Source organism: Balaenoptera musculus, chromosome 6, assembly GCF_009873245.2.
Source record: "Balaenoptera musculus isolate JJ_BM4_2016_0621 chromosome 6, mBalMus1.pri.v3, whole genome shotgun sequence".
NCBI classification, from domain to species: domain Eukaryota; kingdom Metazoa; phylum Chordata; class Mammalia; order Artiodactyla; family Balaenopteridae; genus Balaenoptera; species Balaenoptera musculus.
In genome coordinates this window covers 112,145,032-112,168,531 of record NC_045790.1, presented here as the reverse complement: position 1 = coordinate 112,168,531, position 23,500 = coordinate 112,145,032, and the positions used below count along the sequence as shown (strand labels likewise).

At 38.9% G+C, this 23,500-nt stretch overlaps 1 protein-coding gene across 5 annotated transcripts in view; it reads left to right on the top strand.

The window, feature by feature from the left end:
• SETX (senataxin) overlaps positions 1 to 23,500 on the top strand; it is an 83,380-nt gene that overhangs the window by 7,323 nt on the left and 52,557 nt on the right. For 4 of the 5 annotated variants that reach the window (XM_036854551.1, XM_036854552.1, XM_036854548.1 and 1 more), the window contains 8 exons: positions 6,236 to 6,419; positions 7,458 to 7,668; positions 9,621 to 9,730; positions 13,288 to 13,507; positions 14,277 to 14,396; positions 17,356 to 17,527; positions 17,664 to 17,751; positions 18,247 to 22,431. In XM_036854551.1, the coding sequence (XP_036710446.1) occupies positions 6,243 to 6,419; positions 7,458 to 7,668; positions 9,621 to 9,730; positions 13,288 to 13,507; positions 14,277 to 14,396; positions 17,356 to 17,527; positions 17,664 to 17,751; positions 18,247 to 22,431 (5,283 nt within the window). In that variant the 5' untranslated portion in view covers positions 6,236 to 6,242. The remainder of the gene's footprint in view (positions 1 to 6,235; positions 6,420 to 7,457; positions 7,669 to 9,620; positions 9,731 to 13,287; positions 13,508 to 14,276; positions 14,397 to 17,355; positions 17,528 to 17,663; positions 17,752 to 18,246; positions 22,432 to 23,500) is intronic. The other variant, XM_036854553.1, reaches the window with a different exon arrangement.

Sequence of the window (23,500 nt, the reverse complement as noted above, 5' to 3'; positions counted from 1 at the left end):
TGTTCTAGTTCTGTAAAAAATGCCACTGGTAATTTGATAGGGATTGCATTGAATCTGTAGATTGCTTTGGGTAGTATAGTCATTTTCACAATATTGATTCCTCCAATGCAAGAACATGGTATATCTCTCCATCTGTTTGTGTCATCTTTGATTTCTTTCATCAGTGTCTTATAGATTTCTGAGTACAGGTCTTCTACCTCCTTAGGTAGGTTTATTCCTAGGTATTTTATTCTTTTTGTTTCAATGGTGAATGGGATTGTTTCCTTTATTTCTCTTTCTGATCTTTTGTTGTTAGTGTATAGGAATGCAAGAGATTTCTATGCTTTAATTTTGTACCCTGCAACTTTACCAAATTCATTGATTAGCTCTAGTAGTTTTCTGGTGGCATCTTTAGGATTCTCTATGTATCGTATCATGTCATCTGCAAACAGTGACAGTTTTACTTCTTCTTTTCCAATTTGTATTCCTTTTATTTCTTTTTCTTCTCTGATTGCCGTGGCTAGGACTTCCAAAACTATGTTGAATAATAGTGGTGAGAGTGGACATCCTTGTCTTGTTCCTGATCTTAGAGGAAATGCTTTCAGTTTTTCACCATTGAGAATGATGTTTGCTGTGGGTTTGTCGTATATGGCCTTTATTATGTTGAGCTAGGTTCCCTCTATGCCCACTTTCTGGAGTTTTTATCATAAATGGGTGCTGAATTTTGTCAAAAGCTTTTTCTGCATCTATTGAGATGGTCATATGGTTTTTATTCTTCGTTTGTTAATATGGTGTATCAGATTGATTGATTTGCATATATTGAAGAATCCTTGCATCCCTGGGATAAATCCCACTTGATTATGGTGTATGATCCTTTTAATGTGTTGTTGGATTCTGTTTGCTAGTGTTTTGTTGAGGATTTTTGCATCTGTATTCATCAGTGATATTGGTCTGTAATTTTCTTTTTTTGTAGTATCTTTGTCTGGTTTTGGTATCAGGGTGATGGTGGCCTCATAGAATGAGTTTGGCAGTGTTCCTTCCTCTGCAACTTTTTGGAAGATTATGAGAAGGATAGGTGTTAGCTCTTCTCTAAATGTTTGGTAGAATTCACCTGTGAAGCCATCTGGTCCTGGACTTTTTTTTTTTTAAGTATTTATTTATTTATTTATGGCTGTGTTGGGTCTTCGTTTCTGTGCGAGGGCTTTCTCTAGTTGTGACAAGCGGGGGCCACTCTTCATCACGGTGCGCGGGCCTCTCACTATCGCGGCCTCTCTTGTTGCGGAGCACAGGCTCCAGACGCGCAGGCTCAAGTAATTGTGGCTCACAGGCCCACCTGCTCCGCGGCACGTGGGATCTTGCCAGACCAGGGCTCGAACCCGTGTCCCCTGCATTGGCAGGCAGATTCTCAACCACTGCACCACCAGGGAAGCCCAGGTCCTGGACTTTGTTTGTTGGAAGATTTTTAATCACACTTTCAATTTCATTACTTGTGATTGGTCTGTTCATATTTTCTATTTCTTCCTGGTTCAGTCTTGGAAGGTTATACCTTTCTAAGAATTTGTCCATTTCTTCCAGGTTGTCCATTTTATGGCATAGAGTTGCTTGTAGTAGTCTCTTAGGATGCTTTGTATTTCTGTGGTGTCCATTGTAACTTCTCCTTTTTCACTTTTAATTTTATTGATTTGAGTCCTCTCCCTCTTTTTCTTGATGAGTCTGGCTAAAGGTTTATCAATTTTGTTTATCTTCTCCAAGAACCAGCCTTTAGTTTTATTGATCTTTGCTATTGTTTTCTTTGTTTCTATTTCATTTATTTCTGCTCTGGTCTTTATGATTTCTTTCCCTCTACTAACTTTGGGTTTTGTTTGTTCTTTCTCTAGTTCCTTTAGGTGTAAGGTTAGATTGTTTATTTGAGATTTTTCTTGTTTCTTGGGGTAGGCTTGTATTGCTCTAAACTTCCCTCTTAGAACGGCTTTTGCTGCATCCCATAGGTTTTTGGGTTTTTAAAAATTAATTTATTTATTTTTGGCTGCGTTGGGTCTTCGTTGTTTATTTTTGGCTGCGTTGGGTCTTTGTTGCTGCGTGCAGGCTTTCTCTTGCGGCGAGTGGGGTCTACTCTTCGTTGCGGTGCGCGAGCTTCTCATTGCGGTGGCTTCTCTTGTTGCGGAGCATGGGCTCTAGGCACGTGGGCTTCAGTAGTTGTGGCATGTGGGCTCAGTAGTTGTGGCTCGCGGGCTCTAGAGCTCAGGCTCAGTAGTTGTGGTGCACGGGCTTAGTTGCTCCACAGCATGTGGGATCTTCCCGGACCAGAGCTCTAACCCATGTCCCCTGCATTGGCAGGGGGATACTTAACCACTGTGCCACCAGGGAAGTCCTCCCGTAGGTTTTGGGTCGTCGTGTTTTCGTTGTCATTTGTCTCTAGGTATTTTTTGATTTCCTCTTTGATTTCTTCAGTGATCTCTTGGTTATTTAGTAACGTATTGTTTAGCCTCCATGTGTTGGTGTTTTTTATGTTTTTTTCGCTGTAATTGATTTCTAATCTCATAGCGTTGTGGTCAGAAAAGATGCTTGTTATGATTTCAATTTTCTTAAATTTACTGAGGCTTGATTTGTGACCCAAGATATGATCTATCCTGGAGAATGTTCCGTGTGCACTGGAGAAGAAAGTGTAATCTGCTGTTTTTGGGTGGAATGTTCTATAAATATCAATTAAATCTGTCTGGTCTGTTGTGTCATTTTTTTTTAAATAATTTATTTTATTTTTTAATTTTTGGCTGTGTTGGGTCTTTGCTGCTGCGCACGGGCTTTCTCTAGTTGCGGTGAGCGGGGGCTACTCTTTGTTGCAGTGTGCGGGCTTCTCATTGTGGAGCACGCACGGGCTGTAGGCGCGCGGGCTTCAGTAGTTGCGGCACGTGGGCTCAGTAGTTGTGGCTCACAGGCTCTAGAGCACAGGCTCAGTGGTTGTGGCGCACAGGCTCTAGAGCACAGGCTCAGTAGTTGTGGCGCACGGGCTTCGTTGCTCTGCGGCATGTGGGATCTTCCCGGACCAGGGCTTGAACCCGTGTCCCCTGCATTGGCAGGTGGATTCTCAACCACTGTGCCACCAGGAAACCCCTGTTGTGTCATTTAAAGCTTGTGTTTCCTTATTCATTTTCTGTCTGGATGATCTGTCCATTGGTGTAAGTGAGGTGTTAAAAGTCCCCCACTATTATTGTCTTACTGTTGATTTCCTCTTTTATAGCTGTTAGCAGTTGCCTTATGTATTGAAGTGCTCCTATTTTGGGTTCATATATATTTATAATTGTTATATCTTCTTTTTGGATTGATCCCTTGATCATTGTGTAGCATCCTTCCTTGTGTCTTGTAACAGTCTTCATTTTAAAGTCTATTTTATCTGATATGAGTATTGCTATTCCAGCTTTCTTTTGATTTCCATTTGCATGGAATATCTTTTTCCATCCCCTCACTTTCAGTCTGTATGTGTCCCTAGGTCTGAAGTGGGTTTCGTAGGCAGCATATATATGGGTCTTGTTTTTGTATCCATTCAGCAAGCCTGTGTCTTTTGGTTGGAGCATTTAATCCATTTACGTTCAAGGTAATTATCGATATGTATGTTCCTATGACCATTTTCTTAATTGTTTTGGGTTTGTTTTTGTAGATCGTTTTCTTTTGTGTTTCCCACTTAGAGAAGTTTCTTTAGTGTTTGTTGTAGGGCTGGTTTGGTGGTGCTGAATTCTCTTAGCTTTTGCTTGTATGTAAAGCTTTTGATTTCTCTGTTGAATCTGAATGAGCTCCTTGCCGGGTAGAGTAATCTTGGTTGTAGGTTCTTCCCTTTCATCACTTTAAATATATCGTGCCACTCCCTTCTGGCTTGTAGAGTTTCTGCTGAGAAATCAGCTGTTAACCTTATGGGAGTTCCCTTGTATGTTGTCATTTTTCCCTTGTTGCTTTCAGTAATGTTTCTTTGTCTTTAATTTTTGTCAGTTTGATTACTATGTGTCTTGGCGTGTTTCTCCTTGGGTTTATCTTGCCTGGGACCCTCTGCGCTTCCTGGACTTGGGTGGCTATTTCCTTTCCCATGTTAGGGAAGTTTTCGACTATAATCTCTTCAAATATTTTCTTGGGTCTTGTCTCTCTCTCCTCCTTCTGGGACCCTGTAATGCAAATGTTGTTGAGTTTAATGTTGTCCCAGAGGTCTCTTAGGCTGTCATTATTTCTTTTTGTTCTTTTTTCTTTAGTCTGTTCCGCGGCAGTGAATTCCACCATTCTGTCTTCCAGGTCACTTATCCGTTCTTCTGACTCAGTTACTCTGCTATTGATTCCTTCTAGTGTATTTTTCATTTCAGTTATTGTATTGTTCATCTCTGTTTGTTCTTAGTTCTTCTAGGTGTTTTTTTCTTTAATTCTTGTATGTCTTTGTTAAACATTTCTTGCATCTTCTCGATCTTTGCCTCCATTCTTTTTCCAAGGTCCTGGATCATCTTCACTATCATTTTTCTGAATTCTTTTTCTGGAAGGTTGCCTATCTCCACTTCATTTAGTTGTTTTTCTGGGGTTTTATTTTGTTCCTTCATCTGGTGCAAAGTACTCTGCCTTTTCATTTTGTCTGTCTTTCTGTGAATATGGCTTTCCTTCCACAGGCTGCAGAATTGTAGTTCTTCTTGCTTCTGCTGTCTGCCCTCTGGTGGCTGAGGCTATCTAAGAGGCTTGTGCAGGCTTCCTGATGGGAGGGACTGGTGGTGGGTAGAGCTGGGTGTTGCTCTGGTGGGCAGAACTCAATAAAACTAATCTGCTTGTCTGCTGATGGGTGGGGCTGGGTTCCCTCCCTGTTGGTTGTTAGGCCTGAGGCGACCCAGCACTGGAGCCTACCTGGCTCTTTGGTGGGGCCAATGGTGGACTCTGGGAGGGCGCCCGCCAAGGAGTACTTCCCAGAACTTCTGCCGCCAGTGTCCTTGTCCCCACAGTGAGCCACAGCCACCCCCCCTGCCTCTGCAGGAGACCTTCCAACACTAGCAGGTTGGTCTGATTCAGTCTCCTATGGGGTCACTGCTCCTTCCCCTGGGTCCCAGTGTGCACACTACTTTGTGTGTGCCCTCCAAGAGTGGAGTCTCTGTTTCCCCTAGTCCTGTTGAAGTCCTGCAATCAAATCCTGCTAGCCTTCAAAGTCTGATTCTCTAGGAATTCCTCCTCCTGTTGCCGGACCTCCAGGTTGGGAAGCCTGACATGGGGCTCAGAACCTTCACTCCAGTGGGTGGACTTCTGTGGTATAAGTGTTCTCCAGTTTGTGAGTCACCCACCCAGCAATTATGGGATTTGATTTTATTGTGATTGCGCCCCTCCTACTGTCTCATTGCAGCTTCTCCTTTGTCTTTGGATGTGGGATATCTTTTTTGGTGAGTTCTAGTGTCTTCCTGTTGATGATTGTTCAGCAGTTAGTTGTGATTCTGGTGCTCTTGCAAGAGGGAGTGAGCACAGGTCCTCTACTCCGCCATCTTGAACCAATCTCTGAAATTAATTTCATTTAACTCTTTTTACTTGAGTTTGGATGGTGGAGGCTCTGATGGTAGTATAAAACCCCAAATTGGAGACAGTCAAAAACTGTAAGTATCAAACTTAGTAGTAATAGGTTTGTATCTATTGTATTTGCAGCCATTACAGTTTATACTGCGTTGATGAGCAGTGAGTTATGGGCAGCAATTTCTACACACATGTGCAAATTCATGTGTATATATACTTTCTAACCAAGAGAAAATTCTTCTCTATATGAGTTTTTGTTATTGTTATGGACTAATATTTGTGGATTTTTTAGGTTTCCAGGGATTTCTGGAACATGGCCTCAGGGAATGTGAAAGGTTTCCTGAGCTTTTCACTTGACTCCAGTACATTATTAGAACACTCTAAAATCTGTACTTTGAAAACATTGATAATTCTATGTCTCTGTATATAATTTCCCGTCAGTACTGTATAGTTTTGAGCCTTCTTTATAACACAGCTGTATATTGCCTTATGATGTTTATTACTAACTGCTTTCACTTCATTATTTTTCATGTGTCACAGGTAAAGTTTTTACGAGTAGGCTCAGATTGAGTTTAGCCAGTGATTGATAAGCTGGCCAGCAGAATGTTCTGGATGTGGTCGAGGTGCATTGTAAGTTGAAGACATGATCATTAGTAGGAAATGTACCCATTCTCCACCAGAATAGGCCTGAAGTGTGTGTTTTTTTTCTTTAGTCTTTCCATGTCTTCTTTTCTGGATACAGGTACAAAATGAGCACATGTTGTTGGTGTACGCCAGGTGGTATTTCCACCATTGACTTCCTGCAACGCTATGCATCTGAGACCCACTCCAGTGAATTTCAAACAGCTGATGAAGACCTCTGCTACTGCTTAGAGTGTGTGGCTGAATACCACAAAGCAAGGGACGAATTGCCATTCTTACATAAGGTACTTTACGTTAATTGGGCAGTATTTTTCAGAGCTTGATAACTAGGAAGAGAATAAATTTGAACTCTGTTGGAAGTATTCAGGGAACTGACAATGTGATTTAAACTGTGAATGCTAATATACTTCTAGTATCTAACTCATTGCCTGGTAGATAGTAGGTGCTGAGTAAATGCTTATTGATTGATGGAATTGAATTGAAATCTAAAGCAGAATTTTATAATCCTCCACTTTTAGTCATTTTGATGTGAAACAGTTGCATGAAATGAAGTGACGTACGGGGTTTTTTTGGGTTTATGTTTTAATGTCATTGTGTTTGACATTGTTAACAACCAGGTATCTGAATGGCTTGGGTTATTTTTTTATTGGCTAATAGTTCTTTTTTTTCCCCTCTCTTCATTTTTTAACGGGTAAGTGGTATAAATCAATAAAGACAAGCATTTTTTCATTCACAGTAACCAAGGTGAAACATATAATTTTAAATATGTGGCTTTGAATATTGGTTTATTATATTTATCTGATGAAAAATGGAATACAGACCATAGAGATATGTATAATAATATAGAAAAGAGGAGGAGGATGATTGGTTATGAACCTTTTGAGAAAACTTTTACGTTTACAAAGTTTCCTAGCTATGAAGCTAACCAGTGTCTTTATGCTAAAGCTGATGTTTCAAGGTAGTTACCTGTGGCTGGAACATAGAAGGGAAGTCAGAGAAGGCCCAGCTTTTGCCTTGATAAAGAATCTCCAACTTCTCATTTCCTTTTCAATAGAGTATAGTTGACAGAGCTGTTGATATAGCAAAACTCTGCAAGAGCAATGTTTTAAACATCTCATGCTCTATGTACTCATGTTCATGTATCATAAAAGCTTTTATGTTTAGTGACTGTTTCCTTTAAATCTAATATATGATGTTTAGTACTTCTTTAAACTTCTGAATTTTTATACTTAGGAAAAGGCTTTCTAGAAGGATTGTCACATCCAGTATATTTTGTTGATAATAAGATATAAAGCACACTGCCCATTTTTCTTTTCCTGTAGGTTTTATGGGAATTAGAAACCTCACGTCTCATAAATCACTTTGAAAAGGCCATGAAAGCAGAAATTGGAGATGATGACGAGTTATATATAATAGACAGCAATGGAGAGGCACAGCTGTTTGACTTTACTGGCCAAGACTTTGAAAATAAGCTTCGAGTTCCTCTTCTTGAAATACTGAAATATCCTTATTTGCTTTTACATGAACGTGTTAGTGAGTATCTTGGGTGTTTCACAGTTGTATCATTTTTTTTATTTTAAGAATTGTAAGAATTGGGGTTTATCTATATTGAAAATCTGTTTCTTAAACATATAATTAGGATACTTAGTATTTTTTTGCAAACGTTTTATTTTGAACGTTTCCAAACCTAGAAAAGTGAATTACACAGTGAATACCATGTACACGCCACATAGATTCTACAGTTGCTAACATCTTGCTGTATTTGCTTTATCACATATTTATTCATCTATCCATTCAATTAATTTTCATTCTTGGAATTTGTCTGTAGCAGGGCTTTTCAGACTTGGCATGTTGGCGTTTTGGACTGGATAGTTCTTGGTGGGTGAGGGACGTGCTGTTTATTGTAGGATGTTTAGCAGTTTCCCTGGCCTCTCTCCACTAGATGCCGGTAGTGACTTGCTCTCCCCACTACCCTAGTTGTGACAACCAAAAATGTCTCCAGATATTGCCAAATGTCCCTTGGGAGTTGGGGGTCAGGGCCAGTGAGGAACAAAATCGCCAGGTTGAGAAGCACTGGTCTGTAGTAATTTTCAGTAATCACGATGGCATAGCATATTATGGCTGCCTAGATTTTGGTCATTTGTATTTGCATTTCTTAATATGAATCTCTTGAAGCCATTTTCCTGATCTATCAAATCTAACGAAATAACAGTATCTTTAAGGCACCCACTACTATATCTAGTCCACATTCAGATTTTCCCAGTAGCAAAATGTGTTTTTTGGATGATTTATTTAGAGTCTAATCAGGGACTGTGCATTTGGTTCCATATTTCTTACATCTCTTTTAATCCAGAAGAGTTTACTCTTATATATATGTGTGCACAGATATCGATATAGATAGATAGATGTAGATTTATTTTTTTTTTTGTCATAACTTTGACTTGCTGAGACCAAATGGTTGCCCTAAAGAATAACGTGCTTCCTGGATTTTTCTGATTTCTTCCTTGTCATGTTATTTGACTTGTTTCTCTATCCTCTGTATTTTCAGTAAATTGCAAAGTATATCTAAAGATTTATTAGATAAATCAGTTCTTTCTAAATAAATTCAAAATAACTAGATTTTTAAATTCTAACAAGTCATTTTTCAAACATTTATTAAAGAGTACCATATCCAGAAAAGTATATAAGCTTGATTTTTCATAAACTAAACACACTTGTGTAGCTGGCACCCAGGTCAAGAAACAAAACATCATCAACACACCAGGAGCTCTCCTCTTGCTTTTCCAGTCATTGTTCCTCCTTCCCAAAGCTACCCACTGTCACTACAATATTCTTTGAAGCTTGACAAAATAAAGTTGATTCATCTGATACGGTAAATGTATGAGTCTATTCAGTATACTTCTGAAAGAGTGATGAAGAAATTTCCATAAAGCAACAGGGATTAGGATAGTGCTTGTACAGATAGACTAATGGAGCAGTGTAGAGAGTCCAGAAGTAAACCAAATATATTTGGGGAATTTACTCTTTGGTGATGATAGCATTTCAAACCAGTGGAGAAAATGGATTACTCAGTAACTGAGAGTAGGACAAAATAGCCATTTGGGGGGCAAAGCAAAGCTGATTTTATCACTGTGGTACAAGATAAAGTCCGCATGGATCAAAATGTAAAATGCTAATGGAATTGGACCTATAGCCATACCTCTAAGAAGATGCCCTCTGGAGATAATTATGCCCAGTGTGAAAAAAGATGTTTGTACTAGGAAAGTGAGAGCAATTCATAGGCACATGCTATGGTCAACCTACCGGTCTTTCAGCAGCTAAATATCATTCCTACATTTACAGCATTTTTATGCCTCAGTTTAAAAAAAAAAAAGGAACAACTTTTCATTCACTTACAGAGCAACCGAAGGAGCCAAATTTAGGGAATCTTGATAAGTTGATAAGATTTATGTCTTAACGTTTACTGCCTTATTTTTTCTATTTAGATGAATTATGCGTTGAAGCACTTTGCCGGATGGAACAAGCTAATTGCTCCTTTCAGGTTTTTGACAAACATCCAGGGATATATTTGTTTTTGGTCCATCCCAATGAAATGGTGAGTGTGAGTGTTAGGCAGTGGAAGAGGGAATATTTTATTTTTGCACCTATAGTATAGATAACTATAATAGAGGTTTTTGGTGTGTACTTCGTTTAAAATATTTGCCAAAATTATTCTCTTGTTGTTGTAACATTACTGCAGTTAAGGAGAGGGTGCTGGGGGGGCTCAAAGAAGAGAGTTAAGAGAGTAGGGAAACACTTCTGACAGGTGATGCTTCAGTTTAAAAGACAAATGAGGGAATAATCTGAACTTCCAGTGTGTTGACCTGAACTAATGAAGAAGGACTGTTTTCTCTTGCTTTTCTTGCTTGCCTGCCCCACTCTAAGCACATGGAAATACGAGTTAAAACACTTGAAATAACTATTTTGCTAATAGATGAGATTTTTAACAGGTGGTGGGGTAGAGGGGAGGACAAGGAAATTCAGTTCCTAGGTTGCCAGACAGGAAGAGGAACATGAGAATCAGAACAGCAGGTAGACAGAAGCAGAGAGCAACACGAGAGGCTTGGAACCTGACTTTGAGCTGATTGCTGGAGTTTGAGGACTTATCATCATGTGGCGAGGCAGCGTGTGCAGTAGGACCTGTGCACGTCGGCCTCTAGAACTGAGTTACAACGTTAAGACAATAGCCATGAAGGGTTGCTCTGCCAGTAGAAGGATAGTGAAGAGGCTTTTTTTTTAAGTGGCAAAGAAAGAACATGGTAATGGGATTTCCAGTCAGAATGGTGGTGAATTTCAGTCTCCTCTGTGCCAAACCCAAACAATGATAGAAAAAAATTCAAAAAGCGGAATTCTAAAAGGCCTATAATCACACTTTTCAAAAGGTAAATGTTTCTTTGGACCAGTAATGGAACAGAAATACAAAGTGATAAATGGTGGAAACCTGTATGTAGGCCTGGGTGGCTATAGGTAGCAGGGGACTGAGTTTGTGCATGATAATAAGAATTACAAGTATACTCCAGGCAAGGGGAGAACCAGAGTCAAGGCCTGTGCTTAAAATAAGGGTGGGGCTTTCCTGCCTGTGAAAGAAGATTGACAGAAAGTACAGCCAGCTGCTCTCTGGGACTGGCTTTCTTAACGCTGCAAACCAGTAGAGGAAGCCGGTCCAGCTGAGCAACCAGGACCTGGGCCAAGCACTTGCAGGCCTGGTGACTGGGTCTGCAGGGCCAGGAATGACTGTATTCTTCATTATATATGTGTTTCTATAGGTGAGGAAACTGAGTCAGGAGACTTAACCGCAGTTACACAGGCTAGTATGGTGACTGGGATTTGTATTATATAGGCAGCCTGACTCCAGAGCCCTAATGCTTTTTTTTTAAGTTTTTATTTGAAAATACTTAAAAATTTTCAGAAAATTCTCAAAAATAAAAAAAGTGGAAAACACCTGTATACTCTTTAGCCGTATTCACCAATTATTAATGTTTCACTCTACTTGTTCTATCATTTGCTTTCAGTTAACTACAAAGCTGTTTGTTTTCTGAACCATTTGAGAGTAGGTTGCATATATCATAGCCTTGTACCCCTAAATACTTCAGTGTATATTTCCTAAGAATAAGTATATTCTCACAATATTATAAACTTCAGTGAATTTAGCATTGATACAGTAAGGTCTATTTTCCAGTTGTGTCATGTGATCCAGTGTACTTTGTAGCATTTTCCCGCTGTACTCCAGTATCCAGACCAGGATCAGGATTTACATGTAGTTGTGTTACATTAGTCTCCATTAATCTGTAACATTTCCGCAGCCTTTCTTTGTCTTTTATGACAATTACATTTCTGAAGAATAGTCATTTCTGCCTCCCTCCCATTTACAAAAAATAGAATGCTTTTCAGTTTGGGTTTGTCTGATGCTTGCACATGGTTAGGCTTCGGTTATACGTTCCAACTGGAGTACTACATAAGTGATGGATGTTATGTCCTTCTCAGGGTGTCAGATATACAGGCATGCCATATCATTCGGCCTCTCATGGTGATGTTAATTTTGATCATCTGGTTGAGGTGTTGTCCAGTTTCTTCACTGTACAGTTTCTATTTCTTAAGTACTCTAAGATCACATAAATACCTTACTCCTCACCAGAATTTTCTCCTAAATTTAGCATTACCTGATGGTTCTTCCCTGAGCCAGTTTTTCTAAGATTGCAAAATAATTTCAACCCCAGCACTTTACACATTTACCAGTCAGCACTTGACATTGATTATACTATAATCAAGAGCCATTTTCCCTGCTCTTCATTTATTCATCTATTTATTATAAGTTATAGACTCATTGATTCCTTTGTATTTTTTTCGATAGCTTAAAATTCATTACTTAATTATGTTGGCATAGAGCCCATTCTTTTGTCCACTAGTTCTATGTTTTTCAAACTTTTTTGCCCATAACCTAAGTAAAAATGTTCTTCATCGAGTTCACACACATATATATACGTATGTGACCTAAACATTTCACAAAACAATACTTATTGTTACTGTGAAGGATGCCCACTGATTTTTTTAAATTTTATTTAGTTTTTAAGGTTGGTTGTGATCACTAAATTCAATTTTTAGTGCAGAATAAATTTAAAATCACTTCCCTGTGCTATATTGCCATGTAGAGGTGACCTTTGATTTCTTTTCAGGTTTCTCTTTTCATTTTTCTTTCCTTTTTTTAACTTTCTATTATGGAACATTACAAACATACAAAAGTAGATTGGTGTAGTGAACCCCCATATATCCATCACTGTGCTTCATCTGTTATCAATATGTGGTCAATATTCTACTCCTGTTAAGTTTAGTTACCGCAAATCTTAGACATCAGAGCATTTCATCCATAAAATACTTTAGTATGTGTATCAAAAAGGTAAGTGCTCTTAAAAAAAAACAATTACATCAACACACTTATAATAATAATAATAATAATATCATATTTCTAGTCAGTGTTTAAGTGAGTGGAAATTATTATCTCACAAATGCTTTATTAGGGTTAGTTCAAATCAGGATCAAGTAAGGTTCACACATCGCATTCCAGTTGACCCTTGAGCAACATGGGTTTGAACTGCATGGGTCCTCTTATACACAGATTCTTTTTAATAGCATGTAGTATAGTACTACACAGTTCGAGGTTAGTTGAATCCATGATGCAGAACCGGGATATGGAGGGCTGCCAACTATGTTATATTCGAATTATATTAGTGTATTCAACTACGCAGAGGGTACGTGCCCCTAACCCTTCTGTGTTGTTCAAAGGTCAATTGTAATTAGTATCTTGTGTCTTTTTTTTTTTTTTCTGTCATCATGGACCTTTTGGTTTATTTCCTTTAAATGTCTGAAAATCATATATTTTTCCTAAAGTACTTTATTCTATATGATAGTTTTTTTCTTCCAGTTTTATTGAGGTTTAATTGACATACAGCACTGTATAAGTTTAAGCTATACAGTGTAATGATTTTTTTTTAATTAAAGTATAGTTGATGTATCTCGTGTCTTTTATAATCTGTAGAGAATCCTATTTTAACTATATTCTTGCTGTATGTAGACAGTTGTGTGTTAAATGTAGTAATGAATGTGTTATGCTTTTAGGTTCGGCGTTGGGCTATCCTGACCGCAAGAAACTTGGGAAAAGTAGACAGAGATGATTATTATGACTTACAGGAGGTTTTGACTTGCCTTTTTAAAGTTATTGAGTTGGGGCTTTTAGAAAGTCCAGACATTTATACTTCTTCTGTCCTTGAGAAGGGTAAACTGATTCTTCTGCCTTCACACATGTATGATACTGCCAACTACAAAAACTATTGGTTAGGTGAGTATTGTTCCTACACAAATATAATTAGTATTTTCCAATATTTCTTATGATTATCCTGCAAGGGAAGGGATCTCTTTTGGTAATCTGATCAAAATTGCTAAATAAAGGATTTCATAGTTCCCAGTTCTTGTTCTGTCATTAAATTGACTATTACAACATCTTGTCTTTAAACATTTTTTATCCTAGAAATCATCTGTGTAAGAGGTACATTTTCAAGTATGGCAAATAGATCTTTTATTTAAGGCAGTGTTAGATGTTACAATATTAGCATAGCAGCTGACCTTAATAGGGTTTTGATCTATTGAAACAGAGGTTTAATACCTCTTTTCCCATCTGTAAAATATTTCCTGGAAGATAGAGATACTAACTTTGGTTTTCATCAAGTTGTATATTGACTTAAAATAGTTCTGTCCTACTTCATTGATTCAGAGTCTTACAGTCATGTGTATATTTGGCAGTGATTGGTACTTGAAATATGGTGATCTTAAAATTTAAGGGGTCTTTGATTTTATGAGATACAAATTGTGTGGTAGTCATTTTGGAAATGGTTTTCTAACCAAGTTCGTGCCATTTTCCCTTTTTATTCAGTCTAAAGTTCTGTTCTTAGGAGGAGTTGTATATGAATGTCTCAGACTTCAGTGTCTGAGGCACTGGATACTTTTTTGTTTCATCTTACTGCCTTGTTATTCTTTTGCCAACTAAACTGGAGACGGCATTAGAACAGTTTTATTTAATCAGTTCAAGAAAACTGCACATGATCTTACAGGTATTTGCATGTTGCTGACCATTCTTGAGGAGCAAGCCATGGATTCACTGTTGTTGGGCTCAAACAAACAGAATGATTTTATGCAATCAATACTTCACACCATGGAGAGGCAATCAGATGGTAATAAACTTTATTTGCTGAATATTGCGATGATGGTGCACTTTGAAAATACTAGTGTCACTGTAAGAATTTGGGTGTATGATGTGGAGGAAAGAATGAACATTTTATGGTTTTGGTCACAGAGTCAGAATTTTAATTTGGAAAGGACCTTTAGAGTTTAACTCAGCACCTTACTTTTCATAAAAGAAGAAACCGAAGCTCAAGGAAGTTAACTTTTTAAAAAATTAATTAATCTTATTTATTTTTGGCTGCGTTGGGTCTTTGTTGCTGTGCACAGGCTTCCTCTAGTTGCGGCGAGCGGGGGCTACTCTTCGTTGCAGTGCGCAGGCTTCTCATTGCAGTGGCTTCTCTTGTTGTGGAGCACGGGCTCTAGGTGCGCAGGCTTCAGTAGTTGTGGCACACAGGCTCAGTAGTTGTGGTGCACGGGCTTAGTTGCTCCGCGGCATGTGGGATCCTCCCGGACCAGGGCTCGAACCCGTGTCCCCTGCATTGGCAGGCAGATTCTTTCTTTAACATCTTTATTGGAGTATAATTGCTTTACAATGGTGTGTTAGTTTCTGCTGTATAACAAAGTGAATCAGCTATACATATACATATATCCCCATATCCCCTCCCTCTTGCGTCTCCCTCCCACCCTCCCTATCCCACCCATCTAGGTGGTCACAGAGCACCAAGCTGATCTCCCTGTGCTATGTGGCTTCTTCCCACTAGCTATTTTACATGTGGTAGTGTATATATGTCCATGCCACTCTCTCACTTCGTCCCAGCTTACCCTTCCCTCTCCCCGTGTCCTCACGTCCATTCTCTACGTCTGCGTCTTTATTCCTGTCCTGCCCCTAGGTTCTTCAGAACCATTTCTTTTTTTTTTTAGATTCCATCTATATGTGTTAGCATACAGTATTTGCTTTTCTCTTTCTGACTGACTTCACTCTGTACGACAGACTCTAGGTCCATCCACCTCACTACAAATAACTCAATTTCGTTTCTTTTTATGGCGAGTAATATTCCATTGTATGTATATGCCACATCTTCTTTATCTGTTCATCTGTCGATGGACACTTAGGTTGCTTCCACGTCCTGGCTATTGTAAATAAAGCTGCAGTGAACATTGTGGTAAATGACTGTTTTTGGGTTATGGTTTTCTCAGGGTATATGCCCAGTAGTGGAATTGCTGGGTCGTATGGTAGTTCTATTTTTAGTTTTTTTAAGGAACCTTCTTACTGTTCTCCATAGTGGCTCTATCAATTTACATTCCCACCAACAGTGCAAGAGGGCTCCCTTTTCTCCACACCCTCTCCAGCATTTATTGTTTGTAGATTTTTTGATGATGGCCATTCTGACTGGTGTGAGGTGATACCTCACTGTAGTTTTGATTTGCACTTCTCTAATGATCAGTGATGTTGAGCATCCTTTCATGTGTTTGTTGGCAATCTGTATATCTTCTTTGGAGAAATGTCTATTTAGGTTTTCTGCCCATTTTTGGATTGGGTTTTTTGTTTTTTTGGTATTGAGCTGCGTGAGCTGCTTGTAAATTTTGGAGATTAATCCTTTGTCTGTTGCTTCATTTGCAAATATTTTCTCCCATTCTGAGGGTTGTCTTTTCATCTTGTTTATGTTTTCCTTTGCTGTGCAAAAGCTTTTAAGTTTCATTAGGTCCCATTTGTTTATTTTTGTTTTTATTTCCATGTCTCTAGGAGGTGGGTCAAAAAGGATCTTTTATGTCATAGAGTGTTCTGCCTATGTTTTGGCAGGCGAATTCTTTACCACTTCACCACTAGGGAAGTGCCAAGTCACCTCTTTAAGAAACATTCCATAATTGTCTTCACCTAACTGATGACTTTCTTCCTTATTTGAGAGCTTCCTAGACATAAGATAGCTTCAGTAGAGGATAAAAAAGTATATGAGAAGTTCTACGCAAACGACTATGATAAAAAAAAAAGTAGAGTCTAAGAGCCCTGAGGGAAATAAAGCAGAAAGTTCTGGGGTTGTCAGTAATTGGGTGAGTTAGAGCACTTGCCTCCTAAGAATACTGCAGAAGATTGAATGGCTGGGATTGTTTGCTGCAGCGGGAGGTGTTTGAGCTGGCCTTTAAGGATGGATAGGATTTTTTTTGATAGGTGGTGCTAATAGTGAAGCCGTTCTGGTTCTTACTTGGAAAAAGCCAGCTATCTGTTTTTTTCTGTAGGTGGTGTATCTTTATGTGAGTGTAAAAAAATAAATCTGGAAAGAAAGAATAGAGTAAGATCTTACAAATGCTTGACTGAGGACTTCTCATTTCCTTAGAAGACATTAAGGAGCAAGTGGAGGTCTTTGAGTAGAGCAGTGTTTTGCCAGTGCATGTAGAGAAGAGGGAAAGGACTGGGCATACGAGTGTGTGAGTAATGGGAATTCCTGCCAGTTGGATGGAATGGAGGTAACAGCAAAGCCATGTTGAGACCTGGGTGGATGAAGAGTGTGTATCTCTGCTTATCCAGTGGGTGAGGGGTTCAGTCCTTTATACCAACCAAATGACACACACAGTTAAGGATTTCTTGTATCATGGACTTTGTTTAGATCTGAAAATACCAAGTTTTTCTTTCTCTCCCTTGTTTTTCTACTTTACTTCTGTTATTTATTGAAGGATGGGAGTATAAAGGTCTGGAAGAAGCAGAGGAGGAAAGATTCTTTCAGGTGTGGCAAACAGGATGAGAAAGTTGAGTTTATCTAGACTATCTCAGTTTGTTCCACACGAAAAAATTTCTTAACAGAGGTGTATTGCTTTAAAAAAAAAAATGCAGACACTATTTAAAAGTTTGCCAGCTTTCTAAAACCTGTAGTTGGCAACGCTTTACTTTAAATTACTTCCTGCTTTGCTTTCAGTTTTGTTGCTACCCAGGTAAAGAATGCTTAATTCTCAGTATATTTTAGTACCTTTCTCTAATTGTTTTGTAATTTGGCAAATTACTCCATTGTATTTCAGATGATAGTGTGGATCCTTTCTGGCCAGCGTTACACTGTTTCATGGTGATTCTGGATCGCCTTGGATCTAAGGTCTGGGGTCAACTTATTGATCCTATTGAGGCATTTCAAACCATTATCAACAACGTGAGCTACAATAAAGAGATCCAGAATATACGGAACAGCTCTGTGAGGTTCGTTCAGTTCCTGTGTCAGGATTTCAAACAATCTGTATGAGGAAGTCTACTATAATTGACTTAACAGTAGGATTTTTCTCTTCTTTTTTTTACCCTTCATTTCAGTAATTTCTATTTATTCTTAATATTTAAGGAGCAAGTTAGAAGCGGAGTCATATTTGGATGATATGGTGACTTGCAGCCAGATTGTATACAATTATAACCCTGAAAAGACCAAAAAGGTAGAAAACATTTTGAGAATTCAGATGATATTGTATTGCCTTGATATTGTATAGACAGTGTTTTACGTGGTTAGTTGCATTGCTGATTTTATGATATGTAGCTATTCTGAATCAACTGTTGCATAAAACCTTTCTGATTGAACAGTAGCTCAAGAGGAAGAATGGGCTCTAATGAGAGCGTGCACACTTTGAGAGATTAATTTTTAGTACATTTTGGAAGGGTAGAACATTTATGGCATGAGGGAGATAAATCACATGACTAGAAATCAAAACCAACTGAAGGAAAGAGGTGCAGAGTACATGGAGGTTTTGTAAATTTAACCTTTTCATGAAACCTTAACCTCAAGATTGAACTGTTTTCAATTTCTTGGGTGTTCGTATATGTACATCAAAACAGGAAAGTTGAGCAATGTATTTTCTTGTTTGCAACTTGTGTGTTAAACCTGGCATGAATGGTGCTTGTTTATCTGAGTGTCAGTATCTCTTTCATTGTAGGATTCAGGGTGGAGATCAGCCATTTGCCCAGATTATTGTCCTAACATGTATGAAGAAATGGAGACGCTAGCTAACGTGCTTCAGTCAGATATCGGTCAAGACATGCGTGTTCATAACAGCACGTTTCTGTGGTTCATCCCTTTCGTGCAGTCCCTCATGGATCTTAAGGATCTGGGTGTGGCTTATATAGTGGAGGTTATTCATCATCTGCATTCCGAAGTCAAAGACGTCCTCAACCAGACAGACGCCGTGTGTGACACAGTCACTGAGTTTTTCCTTCTCATTTTGGTGTCAGTGATTGAACTTCATAGAAATAAAAAGTGTTTGCATTTGCTGTGGGTTAGTTCCCAGCAGTGGGTGGAAGCCGTCGTAAAATGTGCCAAGCTTCCCACCACCGCGTTTGCACGGAGTTCTGAGAAGTCGTCTGGAAACTGTGCCAAAGGCACAACAATGATAACATCTCTGTCATTGCATTCAGTGCCATCTAACTCTGTACAACTTGCTTGTGTGCAGCTGATCAGAAGTCTCCTTAAAGAAGGCTATCAGCTTGGGCAGCAGACTCTTTGTAAGCGATTCTGGGATAAGCTCAACTTATTCCTGCGAGGAAATTTATCTTTAGGTTGGCAGTTGACTAGTCAGGAAACCCATGAGTTACAAACTTGTTTAAAGCAAATTATTAGAAACACAAAATTCAAAGTACCTCAATGTAGCACTTCTGTGGATCTGACTCCTCCTGCATCTTATAATAAAGAAGAAAGTGAACAAACAGGGAAGAAGTCTAAAAAAGACAGACACTGTCTGGAAAACTCCAGCCCAACATTCTCTAAAGAACCAATGAAAGCTGATGCATGTCAAGTGCAAGAGAGTATTTTCAGCAAAGCAAATAATGCCATAGAAGAGGATAACGAGCAAACTTATATAAAAGATTTGAAACTCGAAGACCATTTCTCAGCTGAGTTGTGCTTGAAGCCGAGTAGTAAAAGGCTTGTTAATGAAAGAGCTCGAGGCCAAGTTAAAATAAGTACAGGGAAACATAAGTCTGTAAAAGAGAATTCCTCATATACCCCACAGAATTGTACGTCAAGAAATGGTCCAGAAAAGGTATTTGACAGAGGAATAATAACATCAACACGTTTGTTGACTGATTCTAGCAGTGACTCTCTGGAAAAGGTGTCCACATCCAATGAGGATTTCTCTTTAAAGGATGATGCTCTTGGCAAAACCTCAAAAGCAAAAACTAAGGCACATAAAGATGAAATCTGTGCTAAGTTATCACATGTAATAAAAAAGCAGCACAGGAAAAGTATCACTTTAGAGGAAAACCTGACTGTATCTAGCATCGAAAGTTTCTATTCAAAGAAAGATACAGGAGGTCAGAAAGGATATGGCTTCATACACAATCCCTCTTTAGGCCCTAATGGTATTCTGGATGATAAAAATGGAGAACAAAAATCTGAAAACAGTTTATTGCTGAAAAAGAAACAAGTAAAGGAAGAAGAGTTAGGCATTTTCTCTACCCCTGAAATCAGTTGTCAAATACTGGAATGTCATGTTGATAATAAAGATTTGGTCTCATTTACAGAAATGACCAATATTTTTGTGGAGAAAACACCTCCCTTTAAAGATCCTGTGACTGGACTTGAATCAAGAGATACGGAAATTAGCAAGAGTACCGTTCAGTTTTCTTCTAATTTAAGAGAACAGGCCCTTAGCATCAGTCATAATTCTGACACCTTAACAGATTCTCAGATAGACAGAGACCTCCGCGAATTATCTTTAATAGCTCAAGCCAGTGTTACTAAGTTCCCATCAGATTCAGCTAAAAAAAAAAGTCTATCCCAGCTACAAAGAAAAGTTAAAGATGATAGAAGACGTTTCACAGCCAACAAAAATAGTGTCAGGGAAACCTGCTGTGGACAGGTTATTATTATTTCAGATTCTGATGAAGATGATGAAAATGATGATGAAAGAATTGTGGGTTTTAAGAAACACATTAGACAGGATAAAACATGCATTGAGAAAGACTGTCCAGAGCAGCATACTTCAATAGCTAACACAAATGTGGAACAGAAGGTAAAGGAAGAAAATACAAGGTCCCTTTTGCAGTTTGAGGAATCTGATTCTCAGTTTTTTGAGTTTGAAAGTCCATGTGAAGTGTTTTCAGTTTGGCAAGATCAGAAACCAGACAACAAGAATTCAGTTCGAGAGAATGAAGAAAATTCGTGCTTGACTCATATCACAAATGATGGGGGTTATGATACAGATTATGTACCTGAAGAGGTCATTAAAAAAGCAGCAGAGGGCATTGAGGAACACGCAGAACCACACAGTAGTAGTATTTCTGTTGAGAAATTTTGTGAAATTGAAGTGAAGAAACCCAAGAGAAAACGATACAAGAAAGCTGCTATGGCTGAAGATCCTGTAAGGCCTTCATCTCCTGTCAAAAGTGAGGACCAGTCTGATATTCTTAATGAGAGAGATGTGACTGAAAATGATTTTAAAAGTATAGACATAAGGACTACAACTCCCAGTTCAAGCATTCAGAGAACCACTACTGTTTCCCTGAAGAGGTCTCCACCAAAGCTTCGCACTTATTCCAAACCTGTTAGGAGAGTGTCACTTTCTAAAACTCCTAAAAAAACACATTCGGATACCAAAACAGGACAGAGTAAAAGTTTAAATTACCTAAGTTGTAGAACAACTCCTGCTATAGTGCCACCAAAGAAATTTCGCCAGTGTCCTGAACCAACTTCAACGGTTGAGAAACTTGGTCTGAAAAAGGCTCCTCGTAGGGCATTTGAGTTGTCCCAGCGATCTTTGGAGTGTTTAGCTCAGTTACGTGACCATGGCAAAACTGTTGGAGTAGTTGATACCCGGAAAAAGACTAAGTTAATTTCTCCTCAGACTCTCTCTGTCAAAAATAATAAGAAACTGCTGACGAGTCAAGACCTTCAGTTGCGAAGGCAGAGGAGACCCAGATCACAACAAAACAGACAAGGATGTTTTGATTATCAAAGTACAGATACAGCACGAGCCGGGCCACATGCAGCACAGAATTCTGACAAATTTGTGCCAGAATCAGATACATCAGATTATAGTTATAAAAGAGGAGCTGAGGTAACTGCTAAAAGTAAGGAAAAACAGTTAATAAAATGTGTGTCTTCTGAAACAGAACCCACGAAAGCAAAATATGTTTCTCAGGTAGCTGATGACACTTGTCTTTTGAACCAGTGTAATTCTGTAGTGTTAAATGGAGAAATACCAACAAATGAAATAGTTGTTTCTACCTCAGGGGACCCTTTAGGTGGAGGTGACCTAACAGTACATCATTTAGATGTGGCAGCTTTGAAAGAGGGAGAGCCTGAATCCAGCAGTGACATAGAGGAAGATAATATATTTTTAACACAATGTGATCCTGAAGATATGGATTTATGTTCACAAATGGAGAAAGAGAATGATAAACTCATTGAAGTAGTTCATGGAAAAGATACAGTCCAGGTAGAAGAAGATTCTGTGAGTCGGCCTCAGTTGGAATCTTTGAGTAGCACAAAATGTAAGTACAAAGATTGTGTTGAAACACTGAAAAACCAGGGTGAATACTGTTCAAAACACTCTGAAGCTAAAGCAGCAGATGAAGATATATTTCGTAAACCTGGCTTGCCTCTCTCTGCATCTAAACCTTCGAGACCTTCCACTGCTAAGATTTTTAGCTCCAGTAGTACTTCACGAATTGCTGGTCTTTCCAAGTCTTTGGAAAATACGTCAGCGCTCCTACCAACTCTGAAAAATAAGTCAAGTGGGGTACAATCTGTTTTGAAAGTACCACAGCCAGCCTCTCCGGTGTCTCAGAAGCCAGTGGCTGAAGTGAAGGGTTTGTGCAACGTTCTCCGTTCTCATACTCCAAATAATTCCAACAGGCAAGGCTACAAAGTTCCATTTGGTGAAAACAGATCTTTCTTGGCTACCTCTCCAGTAAACATTCTCTTGTCAGCACAGTCCATCTCTGACACCTTCGTTAAAGAGATCTTAAAATGGAAATACGAAATGTTTGTGAACTTTGATCATTGCGGACCCCCGTCAACTCTTTGTCAGTCCATCGCAAGACATGTGCCTGTGAGATTTCAAGATTGTGGAGATTATTTTAATGTGTTTTTCCCTTTGATGATACTGAATACTTTTGAAACAGTAAGTATATGTTCTAATCATATACGTTCAGACTTTGAAATTACCTTTACCATGCTGAGTACAGCTAAAATAACTGATCGCATTTTGATTTAGATATAGCTTGTAGATTTCATGTTGAACAGACATTGTCCCCGACACTGTTCTAGATGCTGGTGATACAGAGGAAACACTTAAACTCTGCCCTTCTGGAGCTTACAGACACAATTCAGAGTGCTAATGTACCAAGTCCAGAGGTGGCACAGGAGGAGGAAACGTTTTTCAGTGTAAAATAAAGGAAGACTTCTCAGAGGACGTAGTCTCTCATCTGCATTTATTTTTTTGAAAAGTATTGTAAACCTTTACTGAAGTTTTCTTGAGGAGGTAGCAAAGGGCAAGTTACACTGATCAGCACAAAGCAATAAATCCCAGATTTCTCATCTGTCTTCCCAACTTCTTATGCCTCATAGCAGCCTTTAGCTGCCTCCCTACCCCAACACATCCCATTCTGGTTCTTTTCTCTTTCTTACTCCCCGACTGGGATTGCCAAGTAAAATATAGGATTCCCAGTTAAATTTGAACCTCAGAAAAACAGCTAGTTAATTCTTTATTGTAAACATTCACCTGCACTTTGAAGGATGTTTTTGGTGTTCTCAAAGCAGGTAGATTTTTACTTTTTTTCAAATTCCTTTAAAAAAATAAAACCCAAAACGTGAGCGTGCAATAAGACTTTTCAAAATCAAGAGCACTGAGGTAAATACCCATGTATTCAGTCAGCAGATACTTGGGTGCCTGATACTTGCCAAGTACTATCACAGACCTGGGGGGTAAAGTGGTGAACACGACAGACAAGGCCTCTGCCTTCTGGGAGTGATCATTTCAGATCAGGACAAAAGGCTCTAGAGTGCTCTAGAATGATCTAGAACAAAAGGGAGCGGGCACTTTAGACTGAAAGGTGAGACAGCCTCTGTGAGCGATGGTATTCACACCGAGACCAGAGTGAGTAGAAGGAGTTGGCCATAGGAAGTATATCCCAGGCAGAGAGACTGCAAAGATCCAGCTTAGAATTGTTAAAGGCAAAGGAGATGTACTG